The sequence below is a fragment of the Agelaius tricolor genome, unplaced genomic scaffold (genome assembly GCF_023055355.1).
Source record: "Agelaius tricolor isolate 1412-34295 unplaced genomic scaffold, bAgeTri1.0.p SCAF_5, whole genome shotgun sequence".
Classification (NCBI taxonomy): Eukaryota; Metazoa; Chordata; class Aves; order Passeriformes; family Icteridae; genus Agelaius; species Agelaius tricolor.
The window spans coordinates 45,943,190-45,959,688 of record NW_027269265.1 but is presented as its reverse complement, the minus strand read 5'-3'; the positions used below and the strand labels follow the sequence as shown (position 1 = coordinate 45,959,688).

The window sequence follows — 16,499 nt, the reverse complement described above, 5'->3', positions numbered from 1 at the left end:
TTGGAAGGCACTCTATCCATTTCCTCCCGTTTTAAGACCAGACAGCTTCAGACAGGGCCCACAGTCTCAGTGCTCCCTTTTCCCCAGGGAAGGCTCAGCTCAGTGCAGCACAGCCGTGCTGTTTTTGTTCATATCCTAAATCTGAGGCCTCTGGCCACCTCCATTCCAACTTTTGCTGCCCTCATCCTCAAAAGCTCTCTGCTTTACTTCCAGCAGCCTTCACCCACAAACAGTCAACTGTGCCACACATCGGGCCACCTGTGACCACAGAGAAAATCACAGCCACCACCTCCATCAGCAGCACCTCCAGGACCTCTGTCTCCACAGGGAGCAACCCACAAAGCAGCACAGAAGTGCCTCTGGAAACAGCCTCTCCACAGCCCAGCTCTCCACCTGGTCCCAGCAGCCCGCTCAGCACCCGGCTGCCATCCACTGCCACCACTTCCACAGCCTCCTCCACAGCAGCTCCCAGCACCAGCCCCAGGCCCACACCTACAACCCTGAGGCCCAGGGCTTCTTCCCCAACAACCAGTGCTGCAAAGGAGTCTCCTGTCACAGAGTCCTCTGCTCCCACCACGGCCAAAACCAGCACGCTGCCATCACCTGCTTCTTCTCCCTCCTCAACTGTGTCCTCAACATGGCTCAGCTCCACACACCCTGGTAAGGCTCCCTCCTATCCATCCTGGTGCCTCCTGCTGCTCTTCCCTTTCTACTCATCCTTTGCAGCTACGCAGGTTCCCTGCGTACTTGTTTTAATTTTTACTCTACACCCCTTTATTCCTGCATTGGAACTGTAGTATGGCATTACATTGTTATGGCTCTGGGGCACTGGTTTCTGCCATGTAACCTGGCCTGCCAATGTCAGAGGGGACTCTCCTTAAGCTCTGCCTTTTCCTTGAAGGGACACATACATATCCAGACAGGGTGCTCTTCTAAGAACAAGTACTGGGATCTTGCCTGTTGGAAGCTACTATATCCATTTCCTCCCTTTTGAGGACAGAAGCCAGACAGTGGCTTCTGGAGAGGACTCCCAAGCCCAGTGCTTGTTTTTTCCCAGAAATACTCACTACAGCACTGGCATTTCATTTTAAATCCTATCCACTATCTGAGTCCTCTGAGCACCTCCATTTCCTACTCTTGTTGTCATTCACAACTGACCTGTTTTCCTCCTTGCAGCCTTCACCCACGAACAGTCAACTGTGCCACACATCGGGCCACCTGTGACAACACACAAGACCACAGCTGCCACCTCCATCAGCAGCACCTCCAAGACATCTGTCTCCACAGAAGTGCCTCTGGAAACAGCCTCTCCACAGCCCAGCTCTCCACCTGCCCCCAGCAGCCCACTCAGCACCCGGCTGCCATCCACTGCCACCACTTCCACAGCCTCCTCCACAGCAGCTCCCAGCACCAGCCCCAGGCCCACACCTACAACCCTGAGGCCCAGGGCTTCTTCCCCAACAACCAGTGCTGCAAAGGAGTCTCCTGTCACAGAGTCCTCTGCTCCCACCACGGCCAAAACCAGCAGGCTGCCATCACCTGCTTCTTCTCCCTCCTCAACTGTGTCCTCAACATGGCTCAGCTCCTCACAGCCCAGTAAGGCTCCTTCCTAGCCATCCTTTTCCTCCTTGCCTTTCCAGCTCTCATTTTTTCTGTCACTCCACTGATTGTCCCTACCTCCACTGTTTCTTTCAAAAAACACATCGCAGTTCTGCATTTGTGTGGCTGCTTACCCCTCTATTACTTTGCAATTGACCAGTTTGTTTTCCCATTGTATTCCTGGGCTTGTGCACTGGCTCTGCTTGGGACAGAGCTCATTATTGTTCCCAGCAGGTTTCCTGCTACTGCATTTTAGATGTGAGTCCCGGCCGGTGTTGATGGCACATAAGAGCTTTGGTGATTGATCAGGAGTGCCAGCTCCACCCCTGGGCTTCCTCTATTTGTCTTTCTGCCAGCCAGGAAGTGGGCATGGGGTGGTCAGGAGTCCATCAGGGACACAGCCTGCATAGCTGGCCCAAAGCCAGCATCCAAGGAGACACTGCATGCCACCGAATATCATGCTGAGCCGTACAGTGGGAGAGTAGGGCAGTTACTGCCAGGTAGCCATTGCTTGGAGACTGGCTGGATATTGGCAAGTGGTGCAACCTGGTGAGTTTTGCATCTCCAGTGTGGATCCTCATTTACGGTGCCTTTGCATCTCTTTATGTGGATCCTCATATGGTTTTTAATTTCTTCATTTCTGAAATCTCTCTCTCTCTGGATATGTGCATGTGTTCCTGCTTTGGCTTTTCTGATTCTCTCCTCATGTCTGAGCAAGGGGAGAGAAGTGTCCAGGTAGGCATTCTCAATTTGACCTGTGCCTTCCTCCTGGCAGCCTTCACCCATGAGCAGTCAACTGTGCCGCACATTGCACCACCTGTGACCACGCACCAGACCACAGCCACCACCTCCATCAGCAGCACCTCCAAGACCTCTGTCTCCACAGAAGTGCCTCTGGAAACCTCTCCAAATCCCAGTTCTCTGCCTGCCCCCAGCAGTCCATTCAGCACCCGGCTGCCATCCACTGCCACGTTTCCATTCTCTTCTGCTTTGGCCTCAACCGTCAGTACAACATCTGTGCCTACATCCCTGACTACTTCCACATTTACGTCTGCTGAGAGCACTACACATCCTTACTTCCAAAACACCACATCGACTCCACATGGCAAAACATCTTCATTTGCTGTCCCTACTAGTATCTCTGCCCAGTCTAGGCCAGCATTGATCCCAACTGTTTTGTCTACAACTATTACCTTTGCTCCCCATGTTATCACGACGGCTTCTACAGAGTCAGTTGAACAGAGTTCCCTGCGAACAACAACACTGACCACTGCCCACACAACATCATCTCCTTCTCTCACCTCTGGTCTTTCAACATCCCTGTCCTCTGTTGTGCCATCAACAGTGCCGCACGGTAACGTATCTCCGTCTCATTTCCTCTATCATGGATTTGCTTTGAATACCTTTTTTTTTGATGAGCATATGCATTTTTTTAATGTATCCTTTGGCTATGATCATGTTTGCATCCATTGGCTCATCTTTTTTGTCCTTTCTGCAGTTACTTTTCTAAAGCTATTGTCTGATATCTTAGATTTCATACAGGTTCCCTGCTATTCAATATTTTAAACATTAAGAAGTGTGAGTTAGAGTCTAACAGGATTCACTTCAGGAGAGCCACAGAACCTTCACTCTATCATCTTAAAAAGCAGTGTAAGAAACTTCTTATTGGAACAGGCTATCCCCTCATTACCCTGCAGCCTTCCTGTTACCTCTCACATGCTTTGCACACTTGGGCATATAGATACAGCATCTTAGTCTACTGCCCAGTTAGTAGTTATCTTATTTTCCAATTTAAAAAATCCTAAAGTCATACTACAGCATTAACTGAGCCTCCCCTGCAATAATGTTCAATAATCTATAACCTTTCTCTCAGCAGAGGACCTGACTGTGCTTAAAAGATTATTGTGCAGGATCAGGTGTGAGCAGTGTATGAATTGCCTTTACAGTTTTCAACATCTTTGCCTCCTTAATATAAACTTCAAACACTGTCTTTGAACTCCTTGGAAAACTTGTGTTGTCAGTCATCTTTCTGCTACATAAAGTGCTTAGTGTGGTGCTTCAAGGCAGGGGAAAATACAACACTGACACAGAATTGTTACCTAACATATAGCATTACACATTCTCCCTAGCAAGGCAAGTTGTGAACTTCTGGCTACCTATAAATATATCCTTAAAATGAGTAAATTAAGCAATTTTCAAATAAGTAAAGTCTGTGAACCAGAAATAATTCTACCAGAATGAGCCAACTGGTTGCTCTCTTTGCATCTCTGTGTTCTCAGCATAGGATTAGTTTTTCCATGCTGGACTGAGTATGTACTATATTCTTAACTGGATATTTTTGCTTATTTGTAATTCCAACAACTTTTGTTTTCTTAAAAAATTATTCTTTTCTTTTGTTGTCCTCCAGGGTAAGCCTCTCCTGCAACTTTAGTGCCCAGTTTAAAACCTTCTCTTGCTGTGTAACTCACTTATGACTTGTTAATTATCTCATGCAATAAGAATGGTTTTCCAGGAAACCAAATATGGAGGCTTTGGGCATCTAACAAAGGTCACTCAAGAAGACCAAGATGAATTATAGCAGAATTTTTTTCTTTTTACATTTGACAGAGCGTTGTAGAGAAGTTGAATATGAAGAAGAAATAACTTACAAAGGCTGTTCCACAAATGTCACTTTGAGCCGTTGTGAAGGATCATGTACCTCTTCAACAAAGTAAGGATAATTGAGGCTGTACAGTACTAAAGTTGTTTTCCTTATTTGGTCATCTCTAAGTAGGGAAATTCATGAACAACTGTGCCTTTATAATTCAGGGAGGAAAATGTGGTTAGCATCCACCCAGCAATGTACAATGTTGCTGTATAAACTGGTTAATAGCAACAATAAGGTCATTAATTACACAGGGATTTACATCTAATCAAGGAAGGTCATCTCACTTCCTTAAGTTTTTGTTGTTTTGCTTTTTAAAAAAAGCCAGACATCAATACTCCAGGTTTGGAGGGCTATTTTGTTGTTTTTGATGGTTGGGGGTTTTGTTTTGTTTGTCTGTTTTTTAAAGTGGTTTAGACTATAAATACCTATTTCAAATAGCTAAGATAGTAAAATAAGAAATTTCATCTAAGGTAACTAATGCCACTTCAGTTGTCTCATAACATGCTCTAAGTAGTGTAATTCAGGTATATTTTATAATTACAAGGGCACTATCTGAGCCTGTGCAGTTCTGCTCCCCATTAGGAGAATTTGACAGGAAATCAAGGCTTCAATACAAGTAAACAGTGCAGCAGTATTAGAGTTCAGTTAGTGGGGGGGGGGGGAAGTTACATTCCCAACAATCCAAGGCAATACAATGTTCAAGAATGGAAAACAATGAAGGGTTCTGCTTTTGCAGAACTAATTTAGGAACTAGTTTAAATTAATCCTTATGCTAAAAATTGTCCCCTTCAAAGCACATTCAAGCATCCCCCAGCATTTTGAAAACTGAGCGTCTGACCTTATATGCTGAGTTGACAAATGAGTTAAGGTTTGCCTCAATTGCTAAGAAAGTTGTGTTAAAACCCAGTTTTAACTGAAACCAAGAAAACTTTTCTCCGCTTCAAAAGAGGGTTTTCATAAAAAAATTTTTTCCCTTAACTCTCCTCTCCCCATACCTGAGTTCTGGCCTGTTATCGATACAGTTTTCCACTGACAAAGAGAAAAGCAGAACCAAGGCCAGCAGGAGGCTGAACATGGTCAGGAATCAACAGCCTGAGAACTGCAGTACTATAAGGACAGACTCAAATCCTTACCTGCCTATTCAAGCTCTCACTTCACCTACCTGTGCTGTGAATTCAGCAATTAAGTGCAAGTCTTCTACCTTGTTAGCTGACCTCAAACCCAGAACTGGCATCATACAGCCACCACCTCAGCTTCCAGCACTAACTGTGCAGTGGGAGAAAGGGGTTTTCCTTGCTCTGTGAACTGCAAAAGGAACACATACAATTCAGCATCTGCAAAAGAGACCTTCTGTAAACTCTAAGTAGTCCAGTGCACAGCTTTAACAAATTTAATCCCTAGGTACTTTACAAATATTCAGAAGGCCAAAAAGAGACCAGGGGAATCAAATTCTATTAGTTTTCCAGTGAAGTCTGAGGCCTAACAGATGATGAGATCATAGAATCACAGACTAGCCTGAACTGGAAAGGACTCACAAGGATCATCAAGTTCATCCTGTTCTAAAATGGAAGGCAGCAGCTGAGTACACCAGAGTTTCTGCCTCATGAGAACTTAAAATGGAATAATTTCCCACATTATTTGTAGTCCTGCAGGTGACAGAAGCATTCAACTGAGGGCTGTGCTCTTTCCTCTAAACATCTCACCATAGGAAAGAAAGAAGTTCATTGAAGGAAGTTCACTTGAAAGGCTGTGAGCCTAAAATGCTGTAATCAAATGCCAACTGATTATCCCTCCCTTCCACACAGGCTGGATGTTGAGAAGATGATGGTCATCACAACATGTGGCTGCTGTCGGCCACTTGAACTTCTTAAGAAGCAATTCCAACTGCCATGCCAAGACCCAGATAACCCTGGAAGAAGGCTCACCACAGAAATAATTGCATTTAGTGGCTGTGTGTGTGACTTCGACAGTTGCACACACTAGCCAGACCTGATGGCTGCAGATACCATTTTTTGTAATTAAACCCTGATCACAAGTTAATCCTTCCACAGCTCACTGCTGGGTTCTCTTGTACTGATTACACAGACAGCCTTGCTGTCACGCTGCCTGAGCAGCTGCCTGGACTACCAATGGAGTCACCAGATAAATTATTCCTGATCAGGAGCAGGGTGGGGTGCACAGGAGGAAAGAAAGAACAGGCACAGAAATCAAGAACAGGCTGAGGGTGGGGATCAGGAGGTGAGACAAGAAACTGTTTGGCTTTGCTCAGCGCGATTTATTCAACCAGAGCTAAAACCTGGCCCATGCACTGGGCAGTATCAGAAATTTAATAATCAAATAAAGTAGAAGGAATTGAATTTGCTAACTTCATTCTCCTTATTTGACCAATTATTTAAACTGAAAAATAGTCTATTAGGTTCACTACAGTCAACTTGATCCTGTGGAAGAGCACACTACTTGAGTGGGAGAAGGGAAGTGACCTGTTCCCTGCCTTTGAAAGTGGACACAGCATGTGTCTCATCATCCACAGATGACAGGGTTGGAGAGCAAGGTGCTACACGACCCAAAGGTGAATGGTGAGGTTTCCACAAGCACCCTTAGTATGGTGGGACATTTCTAGAAAGGTAACTAATACACACATGGAGCAGCTTTGGGATAAAGCAGGAAGCTGAAGGCATTTCTTGGCAAGAAATGAAAGCCTACACACGTCTAACAAAATACAAGTGGTTCACTCACAAGCAATTTCTACTTGCCGCGACTCCAGACAACCTTTACATTGTTGCAAGTCATTTAAGAAAAAGCTGTATGACTGCAGAAAAGCTCAGAGTGCCCTTTTTTCCCTTTCAGCAAATGCAAGAAAAGAACCTGAAGCATACATTTAAAGCTTATGAGGTTATTTAGCAGTTTAGATTACTCTTCTTCTACAGTGCCATCAACCCTGCATCCAATACAGGTGTGTGCTGCTTAGCTCATGTACTTACTGCTGTTAAACACTCTAGAGAGAAAGATTTTACACCTGGGGTTTTTAAAAATAAGAGCATTTATAATTTATAACCAAACAAGAGCAAATCAAACTCACTTACTGGGGGAGCAGAAATCCATAGACCAGGTAAGACTCCAGTGAACAAACCCACCAGTGTTTCTCAGAGAAGAATCACAGCAATTGTGTTCCACAACAACCATTCCACGAGAATATTTTTTACACCTTCATGCCCCCAGACAAAAAAAGGACAGTTTCATCACTGGTCTAATCATTTATTTAATCTTAATATGTTCTTCTGATGAATATAGTCTAATATATAGTCTTCTATATGAAAATTCTCCACTTAATTTGACAGAACTTTGTTTTATACAAATAAGACAATCACCATAAATGTTACATACTGGAGTGTAGGTCAAGAATGAACATATGCTACCTGTTTTGCTATTCAGTTATTTTCACATGTCAATGCCTGAAAATACTGCACTTAAAAACAATAACACTGTTTACTGCAGAAATTACTTTGTCTGCTTGACAGGATACATCACTGGTAAGTTAACCATCATTCACAAAAAAAATAAAATCAAGTATTTGTCTTTAATTTGTTCACTTTTCTGCTCATGGCTTCATTGAGCTGACACTGAATACAAAGAGTGAACAGTCATAAGCTTAACACAGTCACCACTGAAAAGACACTTTCCCTTACCCCCCCTCCTTCCCACACTTTAATGCACATTTTAGCACAGCTTGAACCAAAGCAAAGTGAAATAAAGTAGTGCAGTGTCTCAAGGTGTCCTTTAATGAGGGCACAGAACATTTTCAGGGGGACAGATATACAACAGGATTTGGAAAATACAAAAGAGAACCTCCTCCTCTGTCTTTGCTAAGACTCCCTTTAGTTCAGCACATCAGATTTTAACAGAGCAGCCAAGAGCATGGTTAACATAACAGGACTAATAATGAGACACAGAACATCGTGAAGCCAAAACAAAAGGTATTCCATCAGTATTTGCCAACTGCCCAGCCTGACCGCAGAACCACTCACCAAGATTTTCAATGACAATATTTATGATTTAAGAGTCTTAAGTAAGAAGAATTTGAAAGGCCTTAAAGGGCCAATTGTTCCAGAGAACTTTTGCAGAAAGACCAGGCCTTTAGCCTAGTTTTCAGCCATAATATCCAGTTACCAGCAATTTCTGGAAAAACAAAACACATCCCCCAAAATCCACACATCACAGCCAAACCTTTGTTCCTCATTTTTCTCTTTTACTCAAGTACGATCAGGAGCCTTCAGCCAAACCAAGTGATAATCTCCCAGTTACATCATTTAAGCTCAAAGCACTGAAGACAAAAAGCAAGGCACACTCAATCATGGAGAATCCTGTCCCCTGCTGAGAATGGGCAGCATGACAGCAGCCCCATTTAAATGTATTTTCAGTGTCGCCACCATGACTCAACACCTTCATTTCCTGGGCACATTTGCCTGTATCTGTTCTGACACAGCAGTCCCAGGCTTCCTTTCAGTGACCATGAGGAAATCTTGACCTGAGGTTCCTTCTCCTGTCAGCAGGAGCTGATTTTGTTCACCATGATCTGTAGCTCTTGCTGACACCAGCCCAGGGTTTCTAAGTGGGCCACCTCACCTGCTTTGGTTTAGCAGCTTCTGTTGCACCTCAAGGCTTGAGGAGCATGAGTCAAAGTTTCTGTCCACTGACTTCTGCAGAGAGGCTGCAAAGAGTTTGATGTGAAACAAGGTACAAAGACTTCGGCTGTAAAAACCTCTAGAAAAGCTGAACACTTTTGGGTTTTCTACTTTCAGTTTCAACAGAAGTTTTCTATACCATGTTGGACATTTTTACCACTGACAGAAAGGAAACTGCTTAGGTGTCAGTTATTCAGCTCTTGAGTCTGAACATTAATGTACACTGGGGAAAAGATATTGATTAAAATCACATTTTCACCTAAGAGTGCATGCCTTACAGCCCTTCAAGGGCCCATTTCTTCCCACTTCTTTTATACACCACTAGTTTCTGCAGTTAATTGTATCACATCATTAGGACTATTACTTATCAAGTCTGATGGCAAACAGAAAAAACATGGAACAGAATATTTAACTTCACTGAGAAACAACGAACAAGTATATACTCATTCACCCCCTACCAGAGAAGCTCACCTCATTAATGGAGATAAGCAGGAGGATTAAGAATAGCTTTTGAAATAGTGTTCAATCCAAAGATCAGAAAACATTAGGATGTAAAATATTACAAGATTAATACCTTTAAGACTCTGGTCCTGTGGCATTTTTCAAATACAAAGACTGGCGACTCAACATAAATGTTCACTTTAATCAGATTCAAACACATCTTCAAATCTGCCCTTCCATCCAGTAGACAACTTGTGGCAATGTTCAACTGTACAAAATTTTGACTCTACATTAGCATGGGAATTAACCTTCCTGAGCAGCAGTACACTGTTTTCTTTCAGCTGAGAGCAGAGGAAGTATCTCTTAAAGGTACTGAAGCAGAAGGTTTTTGAGCTATTTTCAGCTGAAATCCTTGATTGCCACAACGAAAACCATTTCCCTTCAACAAGTTTAAAAGCCTGACCTCTGCAAAAAAAGGAGCAAAAGACAGCCCTCCCACCCTTTATGTAACACACTAAAAGCCATTTTTAATGGAAAAGTCACTTCCCTGTACTGTACATTTTATAGTCTTAATTTCAAACAAGGGTCAAGTCCTATTAAGGCAGGGAGCTGGTATTGGTTAACATTGCAGTACTCAGACAGTGATGTACAAGACATTTATTTGCAGTATGATGACAGTGATATAAGTGGAAAAACCAAAACTGACATGGTTAATATTAAAACTGTTCTGACAGCAATTCACATAATCTCTGAGATACAGCTTCTTTACTTGTTCGTAGTGTGAGCCTATACATCTGAAAAAGAACATAAAATACTATTTAAACAGTTTGGCATTAAAGGAATGCACAGTCAACAGTGAAAACTAACAGTTACCTCTTACTGCTTTGTAAGCTTTGTTAGGAAAAAGATCTCATAACACTCAGAGGCAGCAAGCCACTGAGCATCACAGCTTTTTCAAACCACTGGCTGAACCAACCCTATCTTCAAACCCTTGTTGAGAATTACTGTTACTCAAGTATTTTTGGGCTTTAACAGAAAGGTGTTGTCCAGAATATCTGTTAAAGAGGAGCAAATGCTGTGGAAAAGTCTAAAGACCCTGTACAACCACTTCTTCAGGGAACAGAAGACACAACCACCCAAACCCTATTTTTAATCCTCAGGTTATTTTGGTAACACCTGTCAAAAAAGCTTTAGTAAAAATACTCTTAACATTGTATTACTTGCTTATGCTTTCATCTTTTAGCCTATTACTCTGTTAATCATTTAAAGTAGCAAAAGGAAGCATACTTAATGTGGTCCAGAGTGCACGAGACAGTCTGGAATATTGTAACCATCTCTTCCAAGAGGAAAAGAGAATTGCTCTGAAGAAGCAGCTTACCCAGCTGGGCCAGGACCAGCTGCTACAATTTAATTTCTTGTTGGAGTCTGCAGTCATAAGCAGCTATTGCAATCGTGATTTTTAAATATCTTAAAGGAGTTTCAGATACACAGAAGTATTTAGTTCAAATGAGAACTTGTATCTAAGCTGGAGACAGTTACACAGATACCTGTGCCTGGAGGTTGGGTTCAAGGCGCAGCAAGCATCCAATCTGAGTGGTTTTTGTGTGTATGATACCAGCACCAACAAAGTTAGCAGGATTGGGATCTACCTCCTCAAGCAGGGCTGATCCAAATCCAATTATCTGTGAAAAAACCCAAAATTTAGACGTGAGGAGAGGAAGACACAAATACCAAGTATACTCAAACCATCACCATCAAATAGCAAAACAAGGAGGAAATTAATTTTTAAGTCTTCGAGACTACTTCATTACTACAAATTTTTGAAGGCTGACCATGATAAATAAGCTATTCTGTAAATAAGGCTCTTTTAGAAAGCAACTGAGAAGCAAGTTAAGATTTAACATCAGTCTACCCCGGTTTTGATACAGCCATTCCTGTACACAGTCACTGTTCCTGTTACACATTCCTGTTACAGTCACTTCTGTTTTGCCTAACGCAGCCAAAAAGTCACTTCCTTTTCCAACCAGTACCTCAAGTATAAATTAAGGCTTGAATTATCTTCCAATTCAGTTTTAAGCAGTGAATTGGTGCTTTCTTAAACAGCTTCAAGTCTCCAGCTGCCACTGAAGACTGCATCCAATTCAAACCACAGCTAGAAGCTGTCCATTCAACTCAGCACTGCCATGACCTATCACACAGCATGGACTTACTTTCACTGGATGATCCAACTGCCGTATAAACAAAAATGCATAAAGTTTGCTTATACCATGTGCTAATTTGGGCTGGGATAGAGTTAATTTTCTTCCTAGCAGCTGGTATGGGGCTCGTTTTAGATTTCTGCTCAGAAGAGTTGATAACACAGGGATGTTTTAGTTACCACTGAGCGGGGGTTACACAGAGCCAAGGTCTTTTCTGCTCCTCAGCCCATGAGTGAGGAAGCTGCGATGCACAAGGAGCTGGGACAAGCCAGGACAGCTGAACAATGGGATATCCCATACTGTAACATGTCCTGGCACAGCATATAAGGCTGAGAAAGGAAAGGAGGATGTTCAGAGTGGTGTTCTGCCTTCCTAAGCAACTGTTAAACCCGATGGAGACCTGCTGCCTTGGGGATGGCCAAACTCCTCCCTGCCAATGGGAAGCACTGAATTAATTCTTTGCTTTGCCTGTGTGCATGGCTTTTCTTTTACCTACTGAACTCTCTTTACCTCAACCTACACATTTTCTCACTTTTACCCTTATTCTCTGTACCATTCTACTGGGGGAGAGTCAGCAAATGACTGTGTGGTGTTTAGGTGCCAGCTGGGGTTAAAACATGACCTGCCATTGCCCTGTACACTATGAATTAAAAATATCACCACCACCCACCTTTGCTTTCGTGATCTCTGCATCCATCGGGTGCTTTGCTTTAAAGATATTCTGAACTTCCTGTTTGGGACTGCAAGACAAGGCAAGATAAATACATTATGAACAGCATTTCCAATAGCAATTAATTCTACTGAGAGACCTCATGGCTTACAGGATTGAGTATGGGATAAGGTACTGCACCAGCTACATTCACAATGTATCTTTCTCCTCCCTTGCCCACCATAAGAGGTCCAAGTATAGAGTCTTACTTGCTCAGCTGCTTCCAACGCTGAAAAAAGTCTTGAGAAGACATCTCTGTTGGCTGGAAAAATTTATTCAGAGTGATGGGTAATTTTACTGAAAGATTTTGAAATGTTCCACCGTACCTGCAGATGGAAGAGAAAAACCACAGTGCTTGTGGCAGCCTCAGCAGTGTCAGCAGTAATCAACCAAGCAACTGGGGAACTGTTTATGATCAGAATCCATCAACTGCACATGACATTTCTAATATACAGTTTCAATCCACTATCAAATAAATTTATTTTCTCTCCTTAGATGGCAATAGATGAATTGGCACAATTGTTTATAAGGTTCTCTCAGCTTTAGCATAGGTTTATCCTTCTAGATAGCACCCTAAGGGGCAAAAATACGTCCTTGGGAAAACATACCAATAAAAACCAGTTTAGACTAGAAAAACAGCATGCAGCCCAGAACTCAGGATTTTATAAAGCTGAGCTGATGTTGAGTGGACAGAACAAGAGTCTATTTCTGGTTGCATACACTTCCAGGCCAAGTTATTTGCAGAAATGTTCTTGGTTTCCAGAAGGGAGAAGTTACTGCGTATATTCCTGTCAAGATTTCTTAAGCAAACAGGAAGACTGCTGTTTTACATAGATAGCAGAGACAGAAGTCATGGAGACATTTTATCAGTAGCTGCTTCTTGACTGTTTGGTTTGGCTGGGGTTTTAAACCACATTGTTCCAAGTGGATTCTCCCTAGCACCTTAAAGCTTAATTAGATCAAATTTTCAAGTTGTCTACCTAAGAGAGCTTTCTGTGTCCATATTTTGCATTTCAGTCACAGGGCCGTGCCAAATTTAACATCTTTCATCCAATTAATTCACTAACATTTGAATCCTTTGTTTTACCTGAACTGAATGTTCAGGATTGGAGCTTCCATGAAGTCTGACACACATTCAATGTTCACAACCTGCTGAACCTGTGCACCTCCATCCACTGTGGGGTCAACAGGTTTTGTCTGAAGATTCAGGCGTAGAAAAGTTGTTAAGGAAACAGATCAATGAACTAATAATATAAAAAGAGCAAATCTTCCAAGAAACTCTATGAGAAATTAACATCATGTTTCCACTCATTCTCTGTGTGCTACTGAACATTTAAAGCTCAGTTTTTTGTACAGGAAAAGAGTTTGTGGGGTTTTTCATATTGACACATATACAAGCAATAGCTCTGAAAATTCTCAGTTAATTGGATATTCTTAAAGAAAGATGCCCTTAAAAAGGTGTGAAGGCACAGAGACTTCACAATAAAAGCCACAGGACTATTCTGAACATGACAGAGATGCCTTGAGTCAAACAAGCCTGATTACTTCATGTCCCAGAAATCCTAAATTTGCAACACCAAGCATTAGGGGCCAGCCGTGAATTAAGTACCATCATCTTGGTAATGCATCTCCATGTCAAATTTTAGCCTATCTGCTAATGCCGTACTCGAAGGACACATTTCTACCTCTGCTACTTCATGTCAGTGATGTAAGCTACAGTTCCAGTACCTTCTTATTTAGCTTGATTGCTTGTTATATCAAAAGTAAAATTTGTGTTTATAACCAGGGTGTTAAGGAAAGAATCTTTCATCCCTGCTCAAGACTTGATCTTCCTATGAGAACTTCAGAGAGCTATCAGCAAGTTTCATGTTCAAGGACACCGTGCCTTGATCCAACAGATTTATTATATTGTGCAGCAATAAACCACAAAAATCTAATAAGAACAGACAACTCCTACTACATATAAGGATATTTGACTGAAGGTCATCTGAGCAGATTACTGTTGGAGTAAAATTCAAGAACTGTGTTGATGTCTTATTACCATAGAATATGAACATACGTCCTGGAAAGAGAAGAACGAGACATCAGAATTTTTAGGTTGTGTAATCGCATTGAACTACTCATGCTTCAGTTCCCTTTCCACCTTTCTTTAAAACCATTTTTAAGAACAAAATACACTTTACATGGTTTATCTCACCAAGACATTCACAGTCCAAAATGCAGCAATTTAACCAAGCCATTAGATTTCTCCTACAGTAGCTGTCACACAGGCAGTTAAATCATCAGTGAAGTCTCTCAATTGCTGGAGAATTTTGTTAAGATGCTACTATGTCACCAAGAGTTTTACAGAAAGGGAGAAGCAAGAAATTCTATTGCTAGCCTGTGTTCAAATTCCATCTCCTTCCTAGATGGTTCCAGTATCCTGTGCATTCAATCTCATCTGAAATGTATTGTGTTTCATATCATAACAATAAGCCATACTACAAGATACAAATTTTGAGAAGAATGGTGCTTTATAAACCTGGCTGCACCAGCCATACAAACAGGCAGCATGAGCTGGAATGCTGGAGCTAAACACCTCTATTTCATATCAGCTACCAAAACAATAAAAAAAATTCAAGGAAGCAAGAGCCCACACAAAAGCCAGGGATGCGCAACAGTGGGAGCTGTAAAACAGCTAAGGCCTATAATGCTACTTCCCTCTTCAGGAGCTGAAAAGTGAGTCCTGTCTGGAATATCATGCTGGTATTGTGATTGATAATGCAGACAGCCAACCACAGCAATACAGATCTTACCCAGGTTCTGTCGAAATTCAGATTTCAAGCCAATTTGTAGCAACTGATTTTCAAATAAGACTCCATTATTTTTACACACGAACCTAGGGGAAGAGAGGGAAAACATGTTTTAAATTGAGCCATATTAAACAATATTTAGAACCACAAAATTCAGGGTTTACACAGAGGATGAAGATTGCGGTTAACCTAGAATGCATCAGTCTGTGAGAGAGGCCTTTGCAGAAAACTGCAGTTAGAAAAGACAATTTTACATCCAGAACCACCACTTGTAGGACACTAAAAGAACTGACATTTTTATTTGATAGGCTGTCTGAGAAACTATGAAGGAAACCACAATATGCTATATGCACACACACTGTCTAATAAAGGACCAGGCAACAGGATTTTTCTTTTTAGTCTTGACAACTTCTGAAACTCATTAGGTTTGTGCAGAATTGAAAAGTTTGAAGTTTTGACTGTTTTAACCTGAAAGAAAAAAACCCTCCTTGATTTATCATTTCTGTATCACCTAAGCCAACTAGAGATGTACATTTTCCATTTTGAGAGAGGAAGCCCATTCTCCAGTGATCTCAGTCCTTTCTATCACCCTTCACTTAAAAGTAGAAGAGGTGGTCAGCAAACATCTGCCTTTTGCATCCAAGGCACTTAAAACACACTCCCAAATATTAGTACTTTGGGCTAGTACTCTGTTTTTTATTTATTTCCAAGTAGTTGCAAAAACTTTACATACAACTGGCATTGCTTCATTTTAGAGCAGTGTGTGGTAGCACTAACTTGTAAAGAAGACTCTAACCTGTGTATTCATGAGCCTGTCACAAAATCCACAGCATCCACAGAGGTTTTCTAGTCACAAGTCTGACAGTACATGTTTCTCTAGTCTTGCTGGTATTAAGTTAATGAACAATATAGTTTTTCTTTATAACTATATTCTGGAAATTGCCCAGCCTTGCAAGGTTTTAGTATTGCTTACTTGTGAAAAAGCTCATCAGCATCATGCACAGTATCAGCTGGTTCCTCAGAAACTACCTCAGATGAAGCCAGGTCAGGGCTAGTTCAGGCAGCACAAAGGAAGAAAGGCAGTAGCGACAGAGACAGCAGGAGTTAGTAAAGACAGCTTAGAGCTTAGTTACTTCTTTTACCTCCTTCCTCAAAAATGGCACTGCTGAGCTTAATGCACGAGAAATTGATTAGCTGCCCTAGCTCAGTACCCTAGAAAGGTTTTAGGCATTAGGCAATGTTTTCCCCCACTTCTCTCCCCCATCCCACCCCGACTGCTAGAAAACAGCAATCCTTCACGAAGAGAGCTGAAGGTGTTCAGTAAATGTAAACCTCTTACAGAACCAAGTCCTTTCAGGTGTTTAACTGTGACAGCAAAAGTGTTTAAGTTCAAAATCAAAAAGGTAAGCTGCATATTGACTACTACAAAGA

At 41.9% G+C, this 16,499-nt stretch overlaps 1 protein-coding gene across 9 annotated transcripts in view; it reads right to left on the bottom strand.

The window, feature by feature from the left end:
- Positions 1-7,480: 7,480 nt before the first annotated feature.
- The window catches only part of AP2A2 (adaptor related protein complex 2 subunit alpha 2), a 44,531-nt gene continuing 35,512 nt past the window's right edge, over positions 7,481-16,499 (bottom strand). For 6 of the 9 annotated variants that reach the window (XM_071427710.1, XM_071427708.1, XM_071427704.1 and 3 more), the window contains exons 16-23: positions 16,042-16,119; positions 15,072-15,154; positions 14,249-14,338; positions 13,364-13,487; positions 12,486-12,602; positions 12,238-12,307; positions 10,917-11,051; positions 7,481-10,163 (exon numbers count right to left, since the gene is read on the bottom strand). In XM_071427710.1, the coding sequence (XP_071283811.1) occupies positions 10,086-10,163; positions 10,917-11,051; positions 12,238-12,307; positions 12,486-12,602; positions 13,364-13,487; positions 14,249-14,338; positions 15,072-15,154; positions 16,042-16,119 (775 nt within the window). In that variant the 3' untranslated portion in view covers positions 7,481-10,085. The remainder of the gene's footprint in view (positions 10,164-10,916; positions 11,052-12,237; positions 12,308-12,485; positions 12,603-13,363; positions 13,488-14,248; positions 14,339-15,071; positions 15,155-16,041; positions 16,120-16,499) is intronic. The other 3 variants (XM_071427712.1, XM_071427714.1, XM_071427706.1) reach the window with 1 other exon arrangement.